This window comes from Somniosus microcephalus, chromosome 17 (assembly GCF_052327205.1).
Source record: "Somniosus microcephalus isolate GS21.2 chromosome 17, FLI_Smic_1.0, whole genome shotgun sequence".
Taxonomy (NCBI): Eukaryota; Metazoa; Chordata; class Chondrichthyes; order Squaliformes; family Somniosidae; genus Somniosus; species Somniosus microcephalus.
In genome coordinates this window covers 73,518,723-73,542,521 of record NC_141003.1, presented here as the reverse complement: position 1 = coordinate 73,542,521, position 23,799 = coordinate 73,518,723, and the positions used below count along the sequence as shown (strand labels likewise).

General features: G+C 45.1%; 1 protein-coding gene across 6 annotated transcripts in view; it reads right to left on the bottom strand.

The window, feature by feature from the left end:
• Window positions 1-23,799, bottom strand: part of plxna4 (plexin A4) — a 691,435-nt gene that overhangs the window by 189,171 nt on the left and 478,465 nt on the right. For all 6 annotated transcript variants that reach the window (XM_086010677.1, XM_086010680.1, XM_086010678.1 and 3 more), the window contains exon 8: window positions 336-435. In XM_086010677.1, coding sequence (XP_085866803.1) covers window positions 336-435 — 100 coding nt within the window. The remainder of the gene's footprint in view (window positions 1-335; window positions 436-23,799) is intronic.

Genomic DNA, 23,799 nt, shown 5'->3' with positions numbered 1-23,799 from the left:
TTATCCATCAACCAACACCTAAAAACAGATTATCTGGTCATTATCACATTGCTGTTTGTGGTAGCTTGCTGTGCGCAAATTGGCTGCTGTGTTTCCCACATTACAACAGTGACTACACTTCAAAAGGACTTCACTGGCTGTAAAGCGCTTTGGGATGTCCTGAGGTCGTGAAAGGCGCTGGAGAAATGCAAGCCTTTTCTTTTCGCTGGGTCAGTCAGAATGAACCCAACAGGCAAATAAAATGTGCCCCTAAGCGAGGGACACCTACGACTCATTGCAGTAAAGGATTGCTGCTCAAGGAGGAACAAACAGATGCAAGGTCCAGACAAACTTACGAGTGGTGGACGCTGCAGTTGTAGAAGACAAAGCTGGTGCTGGCAAAGGTCATGCCCGTCTCCTTGGACTTCAGGTGAAGCTGAACCATCTGGTGATCTCCTGTCATAAAAGAAAACACAATCCTTAGCAAGTCAGCCCAACCAACACTGGGCAAAGGCAACCACGTCAGTAATCTCTCCCAACTTGTTCCCAGCAAGAGTGCTCACCATTTTCGGAAAGGGGACAGGAAGGCACCGATGCCACTTTGAGGGGTGTGAAATTCCTCTTTTAAAGGAAAGGCGGGAGAGTGCCTAAGTTTTCTCCCCAACTCATGACCCATTAACAAAAACACATTCCCAAGAATCGAATATTTCGAAGGAGCGCGTTCCCACAAGTTGATCAGCAGATCGCTAACAACAACATGCATTTCTATAACGCCTTTAACATAGTGAAACGTTCCAAGGCGCCGCACAGGGGCAATTATCAAACAGAATTTGGCTCCTAAGGAGGTATTAGGACAGATGATCAAAAGCTTGGTCAAAGAGGTAGGTTTTAAGGAGCATCTTAAAGGAGGAGAAAGAGGTGGAGAGGCTTAGGGAGGGAATTCAAGATCTTAGGGTCCAAGCAGCTGAAGGCACATCTGCCAATGGTGGAGCGATTAAAATCGGGGATGCACAAGAGGCCTGAATTGGAGGAGTGTGGAGATCTCAGAGGATTGTAGAGGATGAGGAGATTACAGAGATAGGGAGGGTCGAGGCCCTGGAGGGATTTGAAAACAAGTATTAGAATTTTAAAATAATCAAGAACATAAGAAATAGGAGCAGGACTAGGCCATTCGGCCCTTCGAGCCTGCTCTGCCATTCAATAAGATCATGGCTGATCTTCTGTCTCAACTCCATTCACCGGCCCTGTTGCCATATCCCTTGATGCCCTTACTAGTCAGAAATCTATCAACTTCTCTTTTGAATATACCCAATGACTGAGCCTCCACAGCCCTCTGGGGTAGAGAATTCCACAGATTCACCACCCTCTGTGTGAAGAAATTTCTTCTCATCTCAGTCCTGAATGGCCTACCCTTTATCCTGAGACTGTGGCCCCTGATTCTAGACTCCCCAGCCAAGGGAAATATTCTCCCAGCATCCACCCTATCAAACCCTGTAATAATTTTGTATGCTTCAATGAGACCCCCTCTCATTCTTCTGAATTCACGAGAATACAGGCCTAGTTTACTCAATCTCTTCTCATACGACAGTCCCGCCATCCCAGGAATCAATCTCGTGAACCTCCGTTGCACTCCCTCTATGGCAAGTATATCCTTCCTTAGGTAAGGAGACCAAAATTGTACACAGTACTCCAGTTCTGGTCTCACCAAGGCCCTATATAATTGGAGTAAGACTTCTTTAGTCCTGTACTCAAATCCTCTTGTAATGAAGGCCAGCATACCATTTGCCTTCTTAATGGCTTGCTGCACCTGCACATTCACTTTCAGTGACTCATGTACAAGGATACCCAGGTCCCCTTGAGCATCTGCATTCCCCAATCTTTCACCATTTAGGAAATACTCTGCATTTCTGTTTTTCTACCAAAATGGATAACTTCACATTTATCCACATTATATTCCATCTGCCATGTTCTCGCCCACTCACTGAGCCTGTCGAGATCCCCTTGAAGCCTCTTCACATCTGACACTGCCACCTAGCTTTGTGTCATCAGCAAATTTGGAAATGTTACATTCAGGTGCAAACTTAAGAAAAATCACCACACACCTCACAGGAGACCACCTTGATTCTGAAGTCTATTTTCAGATGTCCTGAGGATATGGAATCAGCTCCCATGCCTCGGAGAACAGCCCCATCAGTGTCATTGGGCACCTTTGCTATGGATTGGCAAGGACCTCGCAATTCCAAACCCCAGTCGGGACGGCTTCCCTCCTCACCCAGCTAGCACCCAATCTAGTATGGATGCCACAGGAGCCTGAGCAAAAAAGCAGTTTGTACAAGATACAAAGGACTGCAGCAGCAGCGTGGCTGCAATCCAGGAAGAACAGGCTGTTCTCAGCTCCTGGGATGGTGCATGATCGCCGAGTCCCCAACAGTCAATCCAGTCGCTGCACCATCCCACTCGTTGAGAACAGACTGCTGCTTCTCGGATTCCAGCCACAGCTCTCCAGCGCTCTGACTGCCTCATTTATCAAAGTGTCAGTTGGGGGCAATTATTGAAGAATCGCCAACTTCGTGCTGCCAAATGTTATCCTGGAGCTTCCATTTATTATTTTTTTTCTCTCGTCTCGCTTTAAATAAACCGTCACTCTTTGACGGGCGCCCTTCTTTCACTCCAGGTTTTGAGAAGTACAAGCAGTTTTAGCTCCCCCCCCCCCCCCACCTATTTGTTCCGTTGAAGTTGTCTTCGTTTTTTAAGTCTTGATTTTATACCTTACCTGTAAAAACATGATTCACCCCGTGGCCCCCGCCCTCCTGTGCGACTAAGCCATTCGGAGTAGGTATGCCTCAGGTTCTATATACCCCCCGCTCTGTCCTGAATTGGCTGAGCTTGACTAGAGCGCGAGTAGGGGCCACTATAATTGACCCTGGCGCCCCTAGAATATGGAGGGACGGCAGGGGTGGGGGGGGGAGGGCAGGGGAGAATCCTACTCAGCCAGTCCTGCTGTAAGAACACACTTGCATGGAGGTTGGGAAAGGACTCGATCGGACCTGCTCCACCCGTGGTTCAAACGCCTCACTGTTTGGTTCCACACATGAAGAGTGGTCACTTGGGTGAGGCCCAGGAGAGAGGCTGGCACGCATGGAACTGTGCCCCAGAATAAGGTGGAGGCTTCAGAAGAGATGTGGAAGGGGGGGAAACTGAGAAGAGGCGGTAAGGTACACGTTTTACAAAACGGAGCTCGTGACTTGCGACGTATATAGATGTAAGTTGACTACAGTAAATTGTTTTGATCTGTTCTGACTTCTGTCATAAACAACTTGTGCCTTTAATTTCCCAAGGTGCTTCACAGGAGCGTTATCAAACAAAATTTGACACCGAGCCACAAAAGGAGATATTAGATCAGGTGACCAAAAGCTTGGTCAAAGTGGTAGGTTTTAAGAAGCGTCTTAAAGGAGCAGAGAGAGGTAGAGAGGCGGAGAGGTTTAGGGAGGGAATTCAAGAGCTTAGGACCCAGGCAACAGAAGGCACGGCCACCAATGGTGGAGCGATGAAAAACAAATTGTATTTTTAAAAGAATTATTTATTTTTTTCAGTCGAAAACACAGTACAAGTTATAAATGGAATGAAAATTCATTAGGCCCATTGATTTTGTTAGATTTTAAAAACAACTCTCCATTTGTGACTCTGGCCGGCATCCCACGGTTGACGGGCGTTTCCTAGTCAGCAGGGCTCGTGGAGATGTCCGTCATACCTCACTGCTGCCAGGAATTTGCCGCAACACCGCTTCCCAGCCCGTGCTCTCCCACACACAACTTTAGCGAGAGCAGTCAGGACGAACTGCACGGCAACCACGACCAATTACACACGGTTGCTAAGCTGCTCATCGCGGCTTGAGTAATGGCCCCCCCATGGAATGTTCACTGGCCTGAGGAATGATGACTTTCAAACTTCATTGGGAATATATTGGCAACGTGAGGAAAATATTTTTTTACGCAGCGACTTGTTATGGATCTGGAATGCACCGCCTGAAAGGGTGGTGGAAGCACATTCAATGGTAGCTTTCAATTGGATACTGGAAGGGGGAACAATTGCAGGGATATAGGAAAAGAGCAGAACAGTGGAACTAATTGGATCGCTCTTCGAAAGAGCCGGCACAAGCACGAAGGGCCGAATGGCCTCCTGCTGTGCTGCATCATTCTTTGATTCCATATACAAAGGCAGTGAAATTTCCCGGTTATCTGCCCAGATATTAACCAGGCAATCCTGCAGGTTCTGCCCTGGTGGTGCGGTAACGTTTCAGCAGTAAGAATTGGTAAAAGTGCTTTATCTTCTACAGCAAAGCACTGCTTTCATCTGAGAGGATGTTGAGAAACCGCCACTTGAAAACTTTCTCTCGTGTCGACCTGAGCCGTGCTAACCAGGGGAGGCCCAAGGTTTGGCGCCTCGGCTATCCTGTGTAAGGTGACCTCAGCCAGGGCAGTGGGAAAGATGCCCTGTGGGGTAATGCGGGAAAGGGTGGGGCAGTACACACGGAGGTCCAGACACAGCAGAGAGGAGTGCGTGCTGAACGCAAGGCTGGAAGAGGTTGCAGACCTAGGGCAGGGTGAGGCCATGTACAAGATTCAGAATTCAATGAGGTTGGGAGCTGCTGCATATCACTGAGGTCTATGGTGATGGACGATTCAAACCAGCTCTATGACTGCTTAATTTATTGAAATATCTGTTTGGGGGGGGGGGGGGGGGTTGCAATTATTAAAGATAGGCCAACTTGCGATGCCAAATATTATCCCGGAGCTTCTATTTATTATGTCGACAAGTTGCCGTGTGATTATGCCGCTGTACCCCTCAATCAGATCGCTGAGGGGCATCTGCCATTTTCTACATTACAACAGTGACTACACTTCAAAAAGTACTTTGTTGGCTGTAAAGCGCTTTGGGATGTCCCGAGGTCGTGAACGGCGTGAGATGAATGCAAGTCGTCCTTTCTTTCTTTACCAGATTTGATAATTGAGAGCCAGCTAACTAAAAAGCAGTGACAAAAGAAACTATTCAACTGGTAATGGAAAAGCTATTGTGAGCAATTATCCAGCAATCTGAAAATGGGCCTCAGTTTTTGGATGTCTCTCCCACCTACTTTGAAACGACTGACAGTTATACAGCCCGATGCTAACACAATAGCTGATGATCATTACAATACCTCAGCAGCTGATCTAAGTGTCTTTGCAAGAGGCTGTGATTGACAGCCCCATTAACATGACACTTAATATTAAAGTGATGAAAGCCCTTAAGTGCACTTAGCTATAAAGGACATGACAATTACTCTTATTTGATCACATATTTGATTCCAGATTATTAACTCAGGATTACATTTTTTTCTCTCCTGCCCCCCACCCTATTTTTTCATTATTTAATGCATTTTATATAAAACATTCTTCATTACAGTTTGAAGAGTCTATTTGATGGGCCTCAACAATTAGACACCTCCGCTTGATTGAACTGAATCGAAGAACACAGGAAAGCAGGGAATGAAAAATAGCCATTGGGAAGCACCAAGCTTCCACCCTTCGTAGACCATGTGAACCCTCCATAGACACCGGCCAACTCAACACCCCCTGAGCAAATTCTGCAGAAATATCCCCTGATCCTGAATGGTAACCAAGAAAAACGGCACAACATTCATTCATTCTGACACCTGTGTTATTCAAATCGGGTCCACCGCCCTCCACAGGCATCACTGTCCCCTCTGAATCCAAGCAGTGAAGAAACCATCATTCACCAAGAAATATTTGATCATTTCCATTTATACACCTCAAGAAAGATTGGAATGGAAAAATACCATTTGGCCCTTCAAGCCCGCCCCTTCCATAGTCCATGTCCACCTTAATCGTGGACTAGCCACCTCAATCATGGATGGACTTACTATCTCACTCACGAGCTTACTACACTACACTTTCTAACTCCAATGCGAATCAAACTGTTCCACCTCCATATCGCCCCCGCCACCATTCAGTCCTCCAACTTTGGCCTTTTGTGCATCACATATCCTTCGATCCACCATCAGTTGCAGAACCTTTAGTCCGCTTGGTCCTACTCCCTCCCTACACTCCTCACCTCTCCACCTTGGTTCTTGAAACCCATCTTTCTGACCAACCTTTCGGTCATCTCTCCTAACTTTCCCTCATGGCTGGGGGTCCAAACCCTTGATCGATTCAATTTTTTTCCTCTCCTCTCTGTAAAGCGCCTTTGGACATTATCTATATTGAAGGCGTATATAAATTCGTAAATTTATAAATTCATATAAAACAAGTTGTTGTCGTCAGTTAGTTTCTCTATAACCCATGCCAAGCCTTGTAGTCTCCAATCCCACTGTGAGCCAGATATTTATCTAACTCCTCTTTGAACGAGTTAATCAATAGAATATCAACTGCAAGAGAAACCGGGATGATCCTAAAGTATTTGACAGTATTCTGATTAAAATACTAGAGAGGTATAATCACACTCCTTGACGTAAGAAAACTACTAGGCACTTGGTCTAAGCGTTAAACAAAGCTGTAATCAACTGTTTTACAACATGGAGGTCTAGTTGTGTCCTTTACTAGTTCCTGTTAAGAATGTCCTGCGCAAGCTAGGCCCGTGCCCGAGTATTTATACTCTCCCTGGACAGTGCCACCCGTAGGCCACTCAGTATTATTTCATAAGTCTTTCTTTCATGAATGACTGATTCATGTCACTCCTTAATTTTATTTCCTTAGGATTACAGACAATTCCAGGTAAAAGGAAGTTTGGTCTATGTCATTCACTATTCATTTAAATTATACTTAATCTTGGAAAGCATGAGATATTCCTCTGACAAGCAAGTTCTTTATTCAGTTTAATGGTAAGCACCCTAAAAGCGAGAAGCCCAATTAGTAGCTCATAAGGTTGTGCAATGATTATGGTACTATAGGAACAACCCATGAGATTTTTTACTAACCCAGTGTTCACTGCACCAAGAAGCAAGCTGTTCGCACTTCTGAAGAAGCTAAATCAATTGGGCAGGTTTTACATACAATAGAAACTAATCTCTTGTTCTAAAAGCTCCAAGGCTACTTGAGCAATCAAGCAGCAAACTAACCTTTTTTAAAAAAAAATGAAGAATTTATCAATGTACAAAACAAATTGCTGCACTGGCAGGTTAATTTCACTCATGGGAGATATCTCGGAATCATGATCATTTGCAAGAGATTGATTGTAAATAAATATATTTATAATGATCTAATTCCAGCAGATTAGACTTCAGAAGTACAGCTGAATTGTTCAACGAGAGAGTTGGAATTAAAACATTGGGGTTGATAATGTAATAACGGATACTCTATTATTAGTTGGGTCGGGGGGCTCCAGGCTTGCAACGTGCCAGTGGCTCTCAGCACCCCAAAGTGTGGCCAATCATAGAAAGTTACAGCACCGAAGAAGGCCATTTCGGCCCATCGTGTCCGCGCTGGCCAACAAAGAGCTATCCAGCCTAATCCCACTTCCCAGCTCTTGGTCCGTAGCCCTGCAGGTTACAGCATCCCAAGTGCACATCCAAGTACTTTTTAAATGTGGTTCGGGTTTCTGCCTCTACCACCCTTTCAGGCAGTGAGTTCCAGACCCCCACAAACCTCTGGGTGAAGAAATTTCCCCTCAAATCCCCTCTAAACCTTCCACCAATTATTTTAAATCTGTGCCCCCTGGTTTTTGACCCCTCTGCTAAGGGAAATAGGTCCTTTCTATCCACTTTATCTATGCCCCTCATAATTTTATACACCTCAATAAGGTCTCCCCTCAGCCTCCTCTGTTCCAAGGAAAACAGACCCAGCCTATCCAGTCTTTCCTCATAGCTAAGATTCTCTACTCCCGGCAACATCCTTGTAAATCTCCTCTGTACCCTCTCTAGTGCAGTCACATCTTTCCTGTAATGTGGTGACCAGAACTGCACATAGTACTCTAGCTGAGGCCTAACTAGTGTTTTATACAGTTGAAGCATAACCTCCCTGCTCTTATATTCTACGCCACGGCTAATAAAGGCAAGCATTCCGTATGCCTTCTTAACCACCTTATCTACCTAGCCTGCTACCTTCAGGGATCTGTGGACATGCACTCCAAGGTCCCTTTGTTCCTCTACACTATTCAGTGTCCTACCATTTAATGTGTATTCCCTTTCCTTGTTAGCCCTCCCCAAATGCATTACCTCACACTTCTCCGGGATTGAATTCCATTTGCCATGTTCTGCCCACCTGACCAATTCCCTCTGAACTTGCAGCACTCCGTTCTCTCCAAGCCAACCCTAACATTATCATTAAACCTGCTGATAAGGGTGGTGCTGTTGTTGTTTGGCGAACCGACCTCTACTGTGCGGAAGGTGAACACCAACTCTCCAACACCTCCTCCTACCTCCGCCTGGACCATGACCCCACTAGCAAACATCAAGCCATTGTCTCCAAGTGTGTCACTGACCTCATCTCCTCTGGAGATCTTCCCTCCATAGCCGCCAACCTCATAGTCCCCCAACCGCGCACAGCCCGCTTCTACCTGCTTCCCAAGATCCACAAACAGGACTGCCCTGGTAGACCCATCGTTTCAGCCTGTTCTTGCCCCACGGAACTTATCTTTTCCTATCTCAACTCTATTTTTTCTCCCCTTGTCCAGTCTCTTCCCACCTACAGTCGCGACTCTTCCGACACCCTCCGTCACTTTAACAGTTTCCAGTTTCCTGGCCCCAACCATCTCCTTTTCACTATGGACATCCAATCCCTCTACACCTCCATCCCCCACCAGGACGGCCTTCGGGCGCTCCGTTTCTTCCTTGAACAGAGGCCCAACCAGTCCCCATCCACCACCACCCTCCTCTGCCTGGCTGAACTTGTTCTCACATTGAACAACTTCTCCTTTGACTCCACTCACTTCCTCCAAATTAAAGGTGTTGCTATGGGAACCCGCATGGGCCCTAGCTATGCCTGCCTGTTCATGGGATATGTGGAACATTCTTTGTTCCAGTCCTACTCAGCTCCCCTCCCTCACCTCTTTTTCCAGTACATCGATGACTGTACTGGTGCCGTTTCCTGCTCTCGCCCTGAACTAGATAAGTTCATTCACTTTACTTCCAATTTCCACCCTTCCCTCACCTTCACATGGTCATCTCCGACACTTCCCTTCCCTTCCTTGACTTCTCCGTCTCCATTTCTGGCGATCGGCTTTCAACAAACATCCACTACAAGCCCACCGACTCCCACAGCTACCTGGACTACACTTCCTCCCACCCTGCTTCCTGTAAGGACTCTATTCCATTCTCCCAGTTTCTCCATCTCCGCTGCGTCTGTTCTGACGATGCCACCTTCCATACTAGTGCTTCCGACATGTCTTCCTTTTTCCTCAACCGAGGAGTCCCCTCTACTGTGGTTGACATGGCCCTTGACCGTGTCCGTTCTATTTCCCGCACTTCTGCTCTCACCCCTTCCCCTCCCTCCCAGAACCACAATAGGGTTCCCCTTGTCCTCACCTTTCACCCCACCAGCCTCCACATTCAACGGATCATCCTCCGCCATTTCCACCACCTCCAACGTGATCCCACCACCAAACACATCTTCCCCTCACCTCCCCTTTCAGCATTCCGAAGGGACCGCTCCCTCCGCGACACCCTGGTCCACTCCTCAATCACCCCCAACAGTCCTTCTCCTTCACCTGGCACCTTCCCGTGCAAGCGCAGGAGATGCAACACATGCCCTTTTACCTCCTCCCTTCCCACTGTCCAGGGCCTCAAACACCCCTTCCAGGTGAAACAGCGATTTACTTGTACTTCTTGCAATTTAATATACTGTATTCACTGCTCACGATGCGGTCTCCTCTACATTGGGGAGATCAAACGCAGATTGGGCGACCGCTTTGCTGAACACCTCCGTTCAGTCTGCAAGGGTGACCCTGAGCTTCCGGTCGCCTGTCACTTTAATTCACCGCTTCACTCCCACTCTGATCTCTCTGTCCTCGGGCTATTGCATTGTTCCAATGAAGCTCGACGTAAGCTCGAGGAACAGCACCTCATCTTTCGATTGGGCACTTTGCAGCCTGCCGGACTCAACATTGAGTTCAACAATTTCAGATAATTATCCCTGCCCCCATTTTTCATGCAGTATGATTTTTGCCACTCCCATTTGCAACATTTTATCTTTCCTGCCTCTTACAAAAGTACAGGATGTTCTTTCTATTTCTTCCTCCCCTCCTACCCCCACCCCCCTGTCTCTGCACCTGCTTAATATCTGTTTCATCTCCAGCTTTTTCCAGTTCTGATGAAGGGTCCCAGACCTGAAACGTTAACTCTGTTTCTCTCTCCACGGATGCTGCCTGGCCTGCTGAGTATTTCCAGCATTTTCTGTGGTTATGACCAATTTATTGATACCTTCCTGCAGTCTACAGCTTCCTTCTTCAGTATCAACTACACAGCCGATTTTAGTATCATCTGCAAACTTCTTAATCATACCCCCTATATTCAAGTCTAGATCATTGCTATACTGTATACCACAAAAAGCAAGGGACCTAGTACTGAGCCCTGTGGAACCCCACTGGAAACAGCCTTCCAGTCACAAAAACACCCATCAACCAATACCCTCTGCTTACTGTCTCCGAGCCAGTTTTGAATCCAACTTGACACTTTGCCCTGGATCCCATGGGCTTTTAACTTCGTGATCAGTCTGCCATGTGGAACCTTATCAAAAGCTTTGCTGAAGTCCATATTGCACTACATCAAGTGCACTACCCTCCTTGTTACCTCCTCAAAAAATACAATCAGTGCATAGTGTGCTGGCAATGTGTACATAAAATGTTGTCAAGGCTTATTAAAACGCCATGGAATATTCAAATTGGGGGGGGGGCACCCCATAATACAACCAGAGCACCTGAGCAGTCCTCCAGTCAGCATCCCTGAACAACAGATGCTACTGCAATTAAACTAAAACTCCTGAATGGCTCTAGCCATATACTGTATTGGGACTACCCAAGTCCACCCACTCTGCTAGTGTTGGGCCTCAAAAGGTTGACACTTCCCCAGTAGAGTGCATCTCCTCCCCACACACCACCCCCCCAACCCAAGGGCCATCTCCGATTTAGGGGCCATCAGATATTCACATGCTGCTGGTGTCCAAAATCCCATCCTCACAAACCCAGCAGGTTACCAGCACATCACCTGCTATGCAACATGAGCAATATTTAAACAAGCTAGCTTCATATTAAGGCAGACGTTCATCTCATTTAGACTCAAGCACAGCCAGTGCCTATGAGCACCAGACGGTATCAGCCTTAGTTCGATAGAATAAGCTTCTCCTGTTGTATAGTCTAGGCCTGTATTGTTGTATAGACAAGCCTTATATTGTTTAGTCTAGGCTTGTATTGTTGTATAGTCTAGGCTTGTATTGTTGTATAGTCTAGACTTGTATTGTTGTTTAGTCTAGGCTTGTATTGTTGTATAGTCTAGACTTGTATTGTTGTATAGTCTAGGCTTGTATTGTTGTATAGTCTAGGCTTGTACTGTTGTATAGTCTAGGCTTGTACTGTTGTATAGTCTAGGCTTGTATTGTTGTATAGTCTAGGCTTGTATTGTTGTATAGTCTAGACTTGTATTGTTGTATAGTCTAGACTTGTACTGTTGTATAGTCTAGGCTTCTACTGTTGTATAGTCTAGACTTGTATTGTTGTATAGTCTAGGCTTGTATTGTTGTATAGTCTAGGCTTGTATTGTTGTATAGTCTAGACTTGTATTGTTGTGTAGTCTAGGCTTGTATTGTTGTATAGTCTAGGCTTGTATTGTTGTACAGTCTAGGCTTGTATTGTTGTGTAGTCTAGGCTTGTATTGTTGTGTAGTCTAGGCTTGTATTGTTGTACAGTCTAGGCTTGTATTGTTGTATAGAATACACTTGTATTGTTGTATAGTCTAGGCTTGTATTGTTGTATAGAATAGACTTGTGTTGTTGTATAGTCTAGTCTTGTATTGTTGTATAGTCTAGGCTTGTATTGTTGTGTAGTCTAGGCTTGTATTGTTGTATAGTCTAGACTTGTATTGTTGTATAGCCTAGGCTTGTATTGTTGTATAGTCTAGACTTGTATTGTTGTACAGTCTAGGCTTGTATTGTTGTACAGTCTAGGCTTGTATTGTTGTATAGCCTAGGCTTGTATTGTTATATAGTCTAGACTTGTATTGTTATATAGTCTAGACTTGTATTGTTATATAGTCTAGACTTGTATTGTTGTATAGTCTAGGCTTATATTGTTGTTTAGTCTAGGCTTGTATTGTTGAATAGTCTAGGCTTGTATTGTTGTATAGACTAGGCTTGTATTGTTATATAGTCTAGACTTGTATTGTTATATAGTCTAGGCTTGTATTGTTGTTTAGTCTAGGCTTGTATTGTTGTTTAGTCTGGGCTTGTATTGTTGTATAGACTAGGCTTGTATTGTTATGTAGTCTAGACTTGTATTATTATATAGTCTAGACTTGTATTGTTATATAGTCTAGACTTGTATTGTTGTATAGACTAGGCTTGTATGGTTGTTTAGTCTAGGCTTGTATTGTTGTTTAGTCTAGGCTTGTATTGTTGTATAGTCTAGACTCGTATTGTTGTATAGTCTAGGCTTGTATTGTTGTATAGTCTAGACTCGTATTGTTGTATAGTCTAGGCTTGTACTGTTGTATAGTCTAGACTTGTATTGTTATATAGTCTAGGCTTGTATTGTTGTTTAGTCTAGGCTTGTATTGTTGTTTAGTCTGGGCTTGTATTGTTGTATAGACTAGGCTTGTATTGTTATGTAGTCTAGACTTGTATTATTATATAGTCTAGACTTGTATTGTTATATAGTCTAGACTTGTATTGTTGTATAGACTAGGCTTGTATTGTTGTTTAGTCTAGGCTTGTATTGTTGTTTAGTCTAGGCTTGTATTGTTGTATAGTCTAGACTCGTATTGTTGTATAGTCTAGGCTTGTATTGTTGTATAGTCTAGACTCGTATTGTTGTATAGTCTAGGCTTGTACTGTTTTATAGTCTAGACTTGTATTGTTGTTTAGTCTAGGCTTGTACTGTTGCAGAGTCTAGACTTGTATTGTTATATAGTCTAGAGACTTGTATTGTTGTATAGTCTAGGCTTGTATTGTTGTTTAGTCTAGGCTTGTATTATTGTTTAGTCTAGGCTTGTATTGTTGTATATGTATTGTTGTATCATCTAGACTTTCGTTCCATCAAGTATAGAAGAATAAGAGGTGATCTAATTAAAGTGTTTACGTGATTAAATGATTTGATAGGGTAGATAAAGAGAAACTATTTCCTCTGGTGGGGGAGTCCAGAACAAGGGGATGTAACCATAAAATTAGAGCTAGGCCATACAGGGGTGATATCAGGAAGCACTTCTTCACACGAAGGGTAGTGGAAATCTGAAACTCTCTTCCCCAAAAAGCTACTGAGGCTAGGTCAATTGAAAATTTCAAAACTGAAATAGATAGATTTTTTATTTGGTAAGGATATTAAGGGACATGGAGCAAAGGCAGGTAAATGGAGGCGAGGTACAGATCAGCCAGGATCTGATTGAATGGCGGAGCAGGCTTGAGGGGCTGAATGGTCTACTCCTGATCCTATGTTTAGTGGGTCAGTATTCTAGCTGTGCATTACCTATCAAAATACTTTCAATCAGAACAAACATGAATTCCATTCTTGAGCTACATCTGGTTTAAACAATTACAATTTAAATAAGCATCATCAGTCAATTTTCATCATCAAGTGGAGACTGGATTTTAGACCATTTGTGAGGTGCGCTCTGAAACATATTAAAGCGTTAAAGGAATGATATCAATACATCCAACTTGATTGATTGGCATTTATTGACCAACATTACGCTCCCACTGCAGTGGCTGGTGCTACAAATAACTTGTCTTATTTTCAACGTAAGTTCAGTTGAAAGGAAAGGGTGGAGAGAGAAGAAAAACACAATCTTGGTAAAACAGCACTGTATCCATTGGGGAATGCACCAGAGGGGCCTCTGGAATCTAGCTCGGAGAGACCATTGCTAACTAAAGTCACCTACAAATTACTCACAAAATGGCTGCTTCCAGCACAACTGAGAAGTCCAGAGAGTGCAGATAAAATCAGGCTATTTGAGTTAGACTGTGTTTAAGTTAGGCTGTGAGACCTAAACTAGAAGACACGGGTTAAAATTTAACAAGACACTAGAGAATAGAAATTGGACAAAACCTGTTTCCCACAGGGTAGCAGAGGAAAAGCAGTCACAATGGTGGTTGATTAACTTCTTTTAAAAAGAGATCAGATAAATAACTGCCAATCCCACTGGCAACTAGTTAACAAGGATAGGTGGCATACTGAATCCTTCATGGGATGGCATGATGGCAGCATAGCTGGGGTGGGGAGGTAGATGGTGTCCGGGTGAGGATAGCAGGCCAATGATGAAGCTGTGGGGATGGATGAAAGTTCTGCTCGATAACATTTGGTGATCGGGGAGCACTTATGTAGCATCGCCCCTCAGGAGATCAAATGTGTGGGGTTGAGTCTATGTTAGGGTAGAGTCCAAGGGAGGGCAGATTGGGCGTGGTCTGCTGACGAGCAAACGTGATGAGTAAACTTACAGGAATGAATGGGATTCAGAAGCTCAATGGTCAAATTGGCAGACAATACCAAATTAGGAAGCAGGTTGCTCATCTGAGGAGGCAGCTTAAGGTGACATAAATTCTCCATAAACATATGGGAATAGCTAAGGTTGAAGTTGGAGGAGATCTAGTGGGTTTTTGTAGACTTGATGCTTCATGTGTCCAATCACTGTGGAGCAGTGATCAATAAACAGAAGGCAATATAGACAAACACTATAGTACGAGTCAAAGGAAGTAAGGCTTAAATTGTAAAAAGTTCTAGTCTGATCACATTCTGTACTGTGTCCCATTCTAATCTCTGTGACACAAGCAAAACGCTCGATCCCTGGAGACAGTTCGAAGAATAGAGAAACTCGAGTTTTTCAATCTTGAAGGAAGCGGGCTTCCTAAAAGGTGACGTTACAGAGGTGAATGAAATAATACTGTAAATGGTATAGAAAAGGTAACTCTAAACTAAACTTTTAGCAAAGGACAAGGGAAGGCAGGTTCAAATCACTGAAAGGCAAATTTAGGACCTAAGCCAGGAAGTTCTTCAAAGGGTGATCAACAGACGGAGCAAACTTCCAGGTAGGGTAGTGGAGGCAAAAGAAAACACTTAAGAACCCATTAGGTGCTGCGATGGGAGGACTACTGGTCCTTTCAGGATGGATCAGCGAAGATGGCCTGAATGGTCATTCCCATCCACCCATCTTGCAAACAGCCCCTTCTTGTTCTGCGCTTTCCAATGTCCTGCTATGGAGTAGAAATATAGGAGGACATCCATTTTACTGTAGGAATAGTAGAGGACTATTAGGTAACCTTGACAAAGAGTTTGACTCGAAACGTTGACTCTATTTTCTCTCCACGGATGTTGCCTGGCCTGCTGAGTTATTCCAGCATTTTCTGTTGTCATTTCGGATTTCCAGCATCCACAGTATTTTGCTATCGTATTAGGTAACCTTTAATGGAGTATCCCTTTAACGCTAATGTTTAATTTTAAAATCCCATGACTGCATCTCCTTCTACTTAGATCAGTAAAAGGAATTACTTTTAATGAATATTTCACAATCTAATTTTTTTATAATCAACTTCTCATAATATGCTTTATTTATTCCTGTCCCAGACAGATGCTTGTAAGAAGCGTTTAAATAATGTAACGCTTGCAAAGGAAAAAGCAATAGCCATTCGTTCTTTGGGTAGCAACCATGAATAATTAATTACACAGTACTCAGCGGAAATTTCTGTAATCAAACCGCTGTTTGGAACAATCAAAATTTGCTAATGAATATTAATTAATGAAACGATCTGTAAATATTGCAGATGTAATTGCCAATTGAATAATCATTAATCGTTGCTTCCTTTGTGACTACACGCATAGGAATGCTGTAGATTAGCATTTGTGACTTGCCATAAGATTTATTTGAATTCAAGGTAATTAAAACTAGTCTGAAAATCAAAATGGCCACCCCAGTGCTAAAGTAATTAAATAAAAGTATTACTTTCCTGTATTTGAACTAGAAGCCTTTAGACTGAGGCAATTGGTTGTATAGGGCAGACCCAATGATTAGCCTCTCACAAACAGCTGACTCAAGGTTTCCAGGTAATGATTAGATTTTTCCCAAGTACTGACAAGGTATCAGCCATGGCTCAGTGGGTAGCACTCTTGAACCTACAACCTTCTGACTCAGAGGCAAGTCCCACTCCAGAGACTCAAGTATATACATTTTGGCTGATGCTCCAGTGCAGGGCTGAGGGAGTGCTGCACTGTCGGAGGTGCCGTCTTTCAGATGAGACGTTAAACCAAAGCCCTGTCCTGGTGGATGCAAAAGATCTCAAGGCACTATTTTGAAGAAGAGCAGGGGAGTTCTCACTGGTGTCCTGGCCAATATTTATCCTCCAATCAGCATCACAAAAAACCCCCAGATTATCTGGTCATTATCCCATTGCTGTTTGTGGGAGCTTGCTGCGCACTAATTGGCTGCCGCGTTTCCTACATTACAACAATAACTATATTTCAACAGTACTTAATTGGCTGTAAAGTGCTTTGGGATATCCTGAAAGGCGCTCTATAAATGCAACTTCTTTCTAGTTTATCCAACATCCCCCTGAGCTTTTCCTCATAAATCCTTGATTTTTTTCTCATATGCCCACAAGTGAAGATGAAAAGGAGAAACCTGCAGGCGGTGTGATATTGCAGTGAATAAGTATAATAAATAGTCTGTTCATCATATCTTGGCACATAAATTGGAGTCTGCTTGTTTACAATGAGAAGGAAAGAAGGAAAGACTCCTTTCACAACCTCAGGATGTCCCAAAGCACTTTACAGCCAATTAAGTACTTCAGAAATGGCGTCACTGTTGTAATGTTGGAAACACAGCAGCTAAATTGTGCACAGCAAGACCCCAGAAACGGCAATGTTATAATGGCCAGATAATCTGATTCTTAGTGATGTTGGTTGAGGGATAAATATTGGCCAAGACACCGGGGAGAACTCCCCCCTGCTCTTCTTCGAAATAGTGGCCATGGGATTTTTTACGTCCATCCGAGAGGGCAGACGAGGCCTTGGTTTAGTGTCTCATCCGAAAGATGGCACCTCCGACAGTGCAGCACTCCCTCAGCACGGCACTGGGAATGTCGGCCTAGATTTTGAGCTCAAGTATTTAGCTCTAGAATCGGAAGGCAGCCATTTTGGGAACAAGCGGAGTTTGATAATTTGATGGTTTTGCTCAATCCCTACTATTGACAACTGCCACATAGTTTTCTTCTAAGTACTGGGATCCGGGAATATATGGGATGCAGTTTATGTCTTTTCAGACAATCAATTGAACATACAAGAAAAAAATTGCTGAAAAAACACCTCAGACTCTTTACAAACTAGGGTTGCCAAACCTCTAAGATTGGCCTGGAGTCGGCAGGAATTTAAGACTAATCTCCAGGACACCGCTGCGAGCAATGCCCAGGAGAAAAGTCATAGGGGCATTTTCTTTGAACTCTTCACTTTATTAGTTATAGAAATATTGGGAGATGGGGAGAAAAGGCTGTTTTACTGATGGTCAAGCATTATCCAATTGGGTAATAAATCTTTACTCTTTCCAATTGGCTGCGGGTAGACGGAGGGCCGCGAGAATGGACGTGTTGGGTGACCAGTGGCGACAGCGTGAGGGCAGGTCATGTGATGAAAGCTCCAGCAGTATATTTAATCAAAGTTGGCAACGCCCATCGCAAACTCTTTTCTTTGTTTTCCCTCTGTTCAAACCGCTGGAGGTTAAAATATCTATTTTATCAGATCAGCAGAAGTAATAAACACATACAAGACGTTTGGCTGGACAGGTTCTCGCGACTCGTCTGCATCCAAGTACTGGTTAAATTTTCATGTTAACAAAGAGCCGAGAGGATACTTGGTTCACTGGTAACACTAACTGGCCCCTGGCCAGTCTCCCACTTAACCACCCTCGTAAACTTGAGCTCATCCAAAACTCTGCTGCCTGCATCCTAACTCGCACCAAGTCCCATTCACCCATCACCGCTGTGCTCACTGGCCGACAGTGACCCCCGGTCCAACAGTGCCACGACTCCATCCCTCTCCCTGGCCACTGTGAGGCTGAACCTCGCAACCTATCTGACACTGAGGTGAGCTTCCAACCCCATATCCGCTCCATCAACCGCCTACTTCCACCTCCATAACACCCGCCCCCTGCCTCAGCTCATCTGCCGCTGAAACCCTCATTCGTACTGTTGTTGACGTAATAAAACTCACTCCGCACTTGGTTTGAGCATAAAGCAAGGCTTTAATCAACTTGTTTCAGAACATGGAGGTCTAGTTGTACTTCACTAGTACCTTGTCTTACAAAATGTCCCTGGAAAGCTGGGGCCGACGCCCGAGTATTTATACTCCTTGGACGGCGCCACCAGCTGGCCGTCCAGCGTTATTTCACCAGTAGTTTCTTGATGAATGATGAGATTTATAACAGTTGTTACCTCCAGACTCGACTATTCCAATGCTCTCCAGGTCGGCCTCCCATCTTCCACCCTCCATAAACTTGAACTCATCCAAAATTCCGCTGGCCATATCTTAACTCGCACCAAGTCCCGTTCGCCCATCGAGGAGGGGCGGTTGGTGAGAAGGTCACGGAAGGAGCCCCGGGAGGGGCGGCTGGTGAGCAGGCCCGGGCGTTGGGCTGAAGATTGTCGGACAGGAGGAATGGTGGAAATGGAATGGCGGCGCGCACAGACGCAGCGGCTTTGCTTCTCCCAGGACGGTGCTATTTACGTTTAATGTTAATGTTATTTGTACTGGACTCATGGGAGCTTGCAAGATCACATTTCGTTGTTCATGTACTTGTGCATTGTACAATGGCAATAAAGTTGAATTATTATTATTATTATTATCCCTGTGCTCACTGAACTACATTAGTTCCCGGTCCAGCTACGATTCGATTTTAAAATTTTCATCCTTGTTTTCAAATCCCTCCATTGCCTCGCCCTTCCCGATCTCTGTAACCTCCTCCAGCCCTCCAACCCCCCTCCAGCCCTCCAACCCCCCCTCCCCCGCCCCAGAGATCCCTGCGCTCCTCCACTTCTGGCCTCTTCACATCCCCGATTTTAACCACTCCACCATTGGCGGCTGTGCCTTCAGCTGCCTGGGCCCCAAGCTTAGAATTCCCTCCCTAAACCTCTCTCTCCTCCTTCAAGACACTCCTTAAGACCCACCTCTTTGACCAAGCTTTTGATCGCCTGAACTAATATGTCCTTGTGTGGCTCGGTGTTGTTCTCTGAAAGTGGAATGGACTTGTTTGGGTCGAATTTGGCCTTTTGCTACCTTCTTCGCACAGAAGCTACTCCCCAAGCGTTGCCTGCTCCTTTCAAAGTACTCGTACATTTGACATGATTTATCATCCTGTTTCGGGAGAGCAGTGTCTGTGCATCACTCGCCCCTTTTTACAGCCAGCACCTGCTGGGCTCCACGGAGACACGGATTCCATACATGTAGGACCCCATCCTCTTAAACTTTATTTAAACTGTAACTCGGCGGCACGTTCACAGAACGCTATCCACGTAGCTCTACGATACCATTGGTTTACTGCAGGTTTGCACCATCAGAGGAGGCACTGCATGGCTGGACTTGCTTGTACTGCTGTTCTATAAGATCAGCTTAAACTGCTATTCAGTCCATAGCACTTACCTACAATATGAAAAGCAATGCTTACACCTAACCTATCGATAATTATTTCCTAATTGATGACTTAAGTCATTTACTGTCTTTGTCCTACCTTGGTATTGTGTTTTTCCTCCCGTCTCATTGATTATGTAATTACTGTCTCTTACCTCATCGACTATATAATTATCGTCCCTTACTGCATTGATTGCGCCATTTGCTGGCTTTATACAGGAGATATGAACCATGGAATTGGATTTCCACAGTGAATTGCGTTGAATGGAATGGATTGGAAAAGAGTTAACCTCGCCTGGCTCTTACTGCAGCCGGAGTAGAATCTGTTGGTTCTACGCTCCATTTACCTCGTAGGACTAACAGTACGAACGCTATTGGAGGCGATGAGCAGCACTGCTCCAGCGCTGTTGGAGGCACTGAATGCATTCTCGCTGGGTGCCGCCCATGGCAAACTGCCAAGGACGCCAAGGAAAAGAGCAACCACCCTCAGTATTGCAGCGGCACCGCCATCTTGATCACGCCCATTGTCACCATTGCTGGCCAACAGGCTTCTCCCCCAGAGTTCAGAGAAGGTCAAAGTGGAAAACTTACACGCAAATTGGGGGTCGCAGTCGTTCCACCGTTGCCAAATCCGCTCCTGCGGGTATGAACAGGAAGGGGCACAGTCACAGGGCCACTGACAGGATCCGACACAGTGAATGCCTCTATGAGTTGTCCCATTAGGGTAAATGTTGCGTATCAGTGCTCTCGGATTGGAACCCTACTCAACAGGAGGGCACGAGGGGAGGGGGGTGGGGAATGCGGGGGCAGATTGGACAATAGGTCGCAGAGGTCAGCTCGCCCGATTCACGGCCCCGACCGATTCACGGCCCCGACCGATTCACGGCCCACCCAATTCACAGGCCGCCAGGATTTTCCAGCTGTTATAATGAACAAACAAAAAATAAGGAGGCGCGTGGACCAGGTGGGCCCATCTCTGCCCCCGCCTGTCCAAAGTGCCCTCCTGTCAGGTGAGGCTCAACACCTGGAGTGCTCACACGTCATTCCTACTGAACTGAACTGCCTCCCCGGCAGCAGAGAGAGCGAGAGAGAGATGAATCAATCCACACAAATCACGACTGACAATTAATCTATCTAAATTTTACATAGTATATTTCCTGTTAGCGCTGCTCATTGTTAACCATCTGCTCCTGATTGTTTTGACAGGCTTGTTAAATACTTCATTTTAACGGTCTACTGAACAACACCCAGAGCTAGGCCTCCTGATGTCAGCACGGCGAGGGGATTATTCCTCGTGATAGATGGTGCCATACACTAGGCCCTGTGCCTAGTTTTGGAAATCGGGGAGAATAAAAGTGTTTGGGAGTGGGCTCGCTGTCTTGTCTCAAGGCCGGAGCTGTAAACTGTGCGACACGGACAGTTGTGGGGAGCTGCTGCCCATCAGGTGCAATCGGAAAATGATTTTCTTCTTTCCTAAAGAGGTTGGCGCCCGTGAATGAGTCTGGCTCAATGGGTAGCACTATCGCCTCTCAGTCAGAAAGGTGCTGGGTTCAAGCCCCACTCCAGGGGGCTCGAGTACATTATTTAAGCTGACACTTCAACGCAGTGTTGAGGGAATTGGTTGCACTGTTGGATGTTAAACCGAGACCTCATCTGCCTGGTCGGGTGGGGAGTGCTAAACCGTCAGAGGTGCCGTCTTTCGAAAGAGACGCTGAACCGAGGCCCCGTCTGACCCCCTTAGGTGGCTGTAAAAGATCCTGTGGCACTATTTGAAGAAGAGCAGGGAGGGTTCTCCTGGTTCTCTAGCCAAAATTTATCCCTCAACCAACATCACCAAACACAGATCAACGTGTCGCTTTCAAATTTCAACAGCTTTTTGGGGAGAGAGTTCCAGATTTCCACAACCACTTGTGTGAAAATTCTTCCTGACATCACACCTGGACGGCCTAGCTCTAACTTTAAGGTTCATTCCTATGGAATAATAGCCCGTCAACTCTCATATTAGACTCACACAACAACAACTTGCATTTATATAGCGCCCTTAACGTAGTAAAACGTTCCAAGGCGCTTCACAGGAACATTATCAAACAAAATTTGACACCGAGCCACATAGTAGTTGACATAAATCGTGCCATTCATGTAGAAAGGACTTATGAAATATACTGGGCGGCCTGCTGGTGGCGCTGTCCAGGGAGAGTATAAATACTCGGGCACGGGCCCAGCTTGCTCAGGGACATTTTGTAAACAGGAACTAGTGAGGGATAACTAGACTTCCATGTTGTGAAACAGTCGATTAAAGCCTTGTCTAATACTCTGATCAAGTGCTTAGTAGTTTTCTTACATCAGTAGTAATTAGGACAGATGACCAAAAGCTTGGTGAAAGAGGTTGGTTTTAAGGAGCGTCTCAAAGGAGGAGAGAGAGGTAGAGAAGTTTAGGGAGGGAATTCCAAGCTTGGGGCCCAGGCAGCTGAAGGCACAGCCGCCAGTGGTGGAGCGATTAAAATCAGGAATACCGAAGAGACCAGAGTTGGAGGAGCGCAGAGATCTCAGAGGGTTGTGGGGCTGAAGGAGATTACAGAGGTAGGGAAGGAGGAGGCCACGGAGGGATTTGGAAACAAGGATGAGAATTTTTAAATTGAGGCGTAACCGGACTGGGAGCCAATGTAGGTCAGCGAGCACAGGGGTGATGGGTGAACGGGACTCAGTGCGAGTTAGGACACGGGCAGCAGAGTTTTGGATGAGCTCAAGTTTACGGAGGCTAGAAAACGGAAGGCCGGCCAGGAGAACATTACAGTAGTCAAGTCTAGAGGTAACAAAGGCACAGGGATGAGGGTTTCAGCAGCAGATTAACCGAGGCGGGGCGGAGTCGGGCAATGCTGTGGAAAATGGTCAATTGAAGGAGGCAAGAATGGTGCCTCATGCCTGTGGAACCAAACTTCAGCATGAATCGGTTCCTTTGGGAGAGGAGATACTTAAAAAAAAATGCCATGTCTGTATCTACTCCACATTATCACACACGTGGCCTGAGGAACGCATCGTGCTGTTTGTAGTTGGCTTTCTCGTAACCCAGAACTAATACCAAATGATGTCACAAGACAGTTTATCTCTAACTTCACAGTTCATAGGTAAATCCTGCTGTTTCTTTTATTATAAAACAAATACATGCCATGTGAATATAATTAACTGCTTAGGAGCAGCAGCAATACTGAAAAAAAAATGAATTAACTGCTGATGTCAGACAATCGTCTTTCTCTTTGGGGCTCTGGGTTACTTCTACCCGCGTCAACTAATTGATGATACAAAGATAGGAGGGAAAGCAGTGAGTGAGGAGGACATAAAAAACCTGCAAAAGGACATAGACAGGCTAAGTGAGTGGGCAGAGATTTGGCAGATGGAATATAATATTGGAAAGTGTGAGGTTATGCACTTTGGCAGAAAAAATCAAAGAGCAAGTTATTATCTAAATGGAGAGAAACTGCAAAGTGCTACAGTACAAAGGGATCTGGGGGTCCTGGTGCATGAAACACAGAAGGTTAGTATGCAGGTACAGCAGGTGATCAGGAAGGCCAATGGAATCTTGGCTTTTATTGCAAGGGGGATGGAGTATAAAAACAGGGAAGTCTTGCTGCAGTTACACAGGGTATTGGTGAGGCCACACCTGGAATATTGCATGCAGTTTTGGTTTCCATATTTAAAAGATATACTTGCTCTCGAGGCGGTTCAAAGAAGGTTCACTCGGTTGATTCCGGAGATGAGGGGGTTGACGTATGAGGAAAGGTTGAGTAGGTTGGGCCTCTACTCATTGGAGTTCAGAAGAATGAGAGGCGATCTTATTGAAACATATAAGATTGTGAGGGGGCTTGATCGGGTGGATGCGGTGAGGGTGTTTCCACTGATGGGTGAGACTAGAACTAGGGGGCATAATCTTAGAATAAGGGGCTGCCCTTTCAAAACTGAGATGAGGAGAAACTTCTTCACTCAGAGGGTAGTAAATCTATGGAATTTGCTACCCCAGAGAGC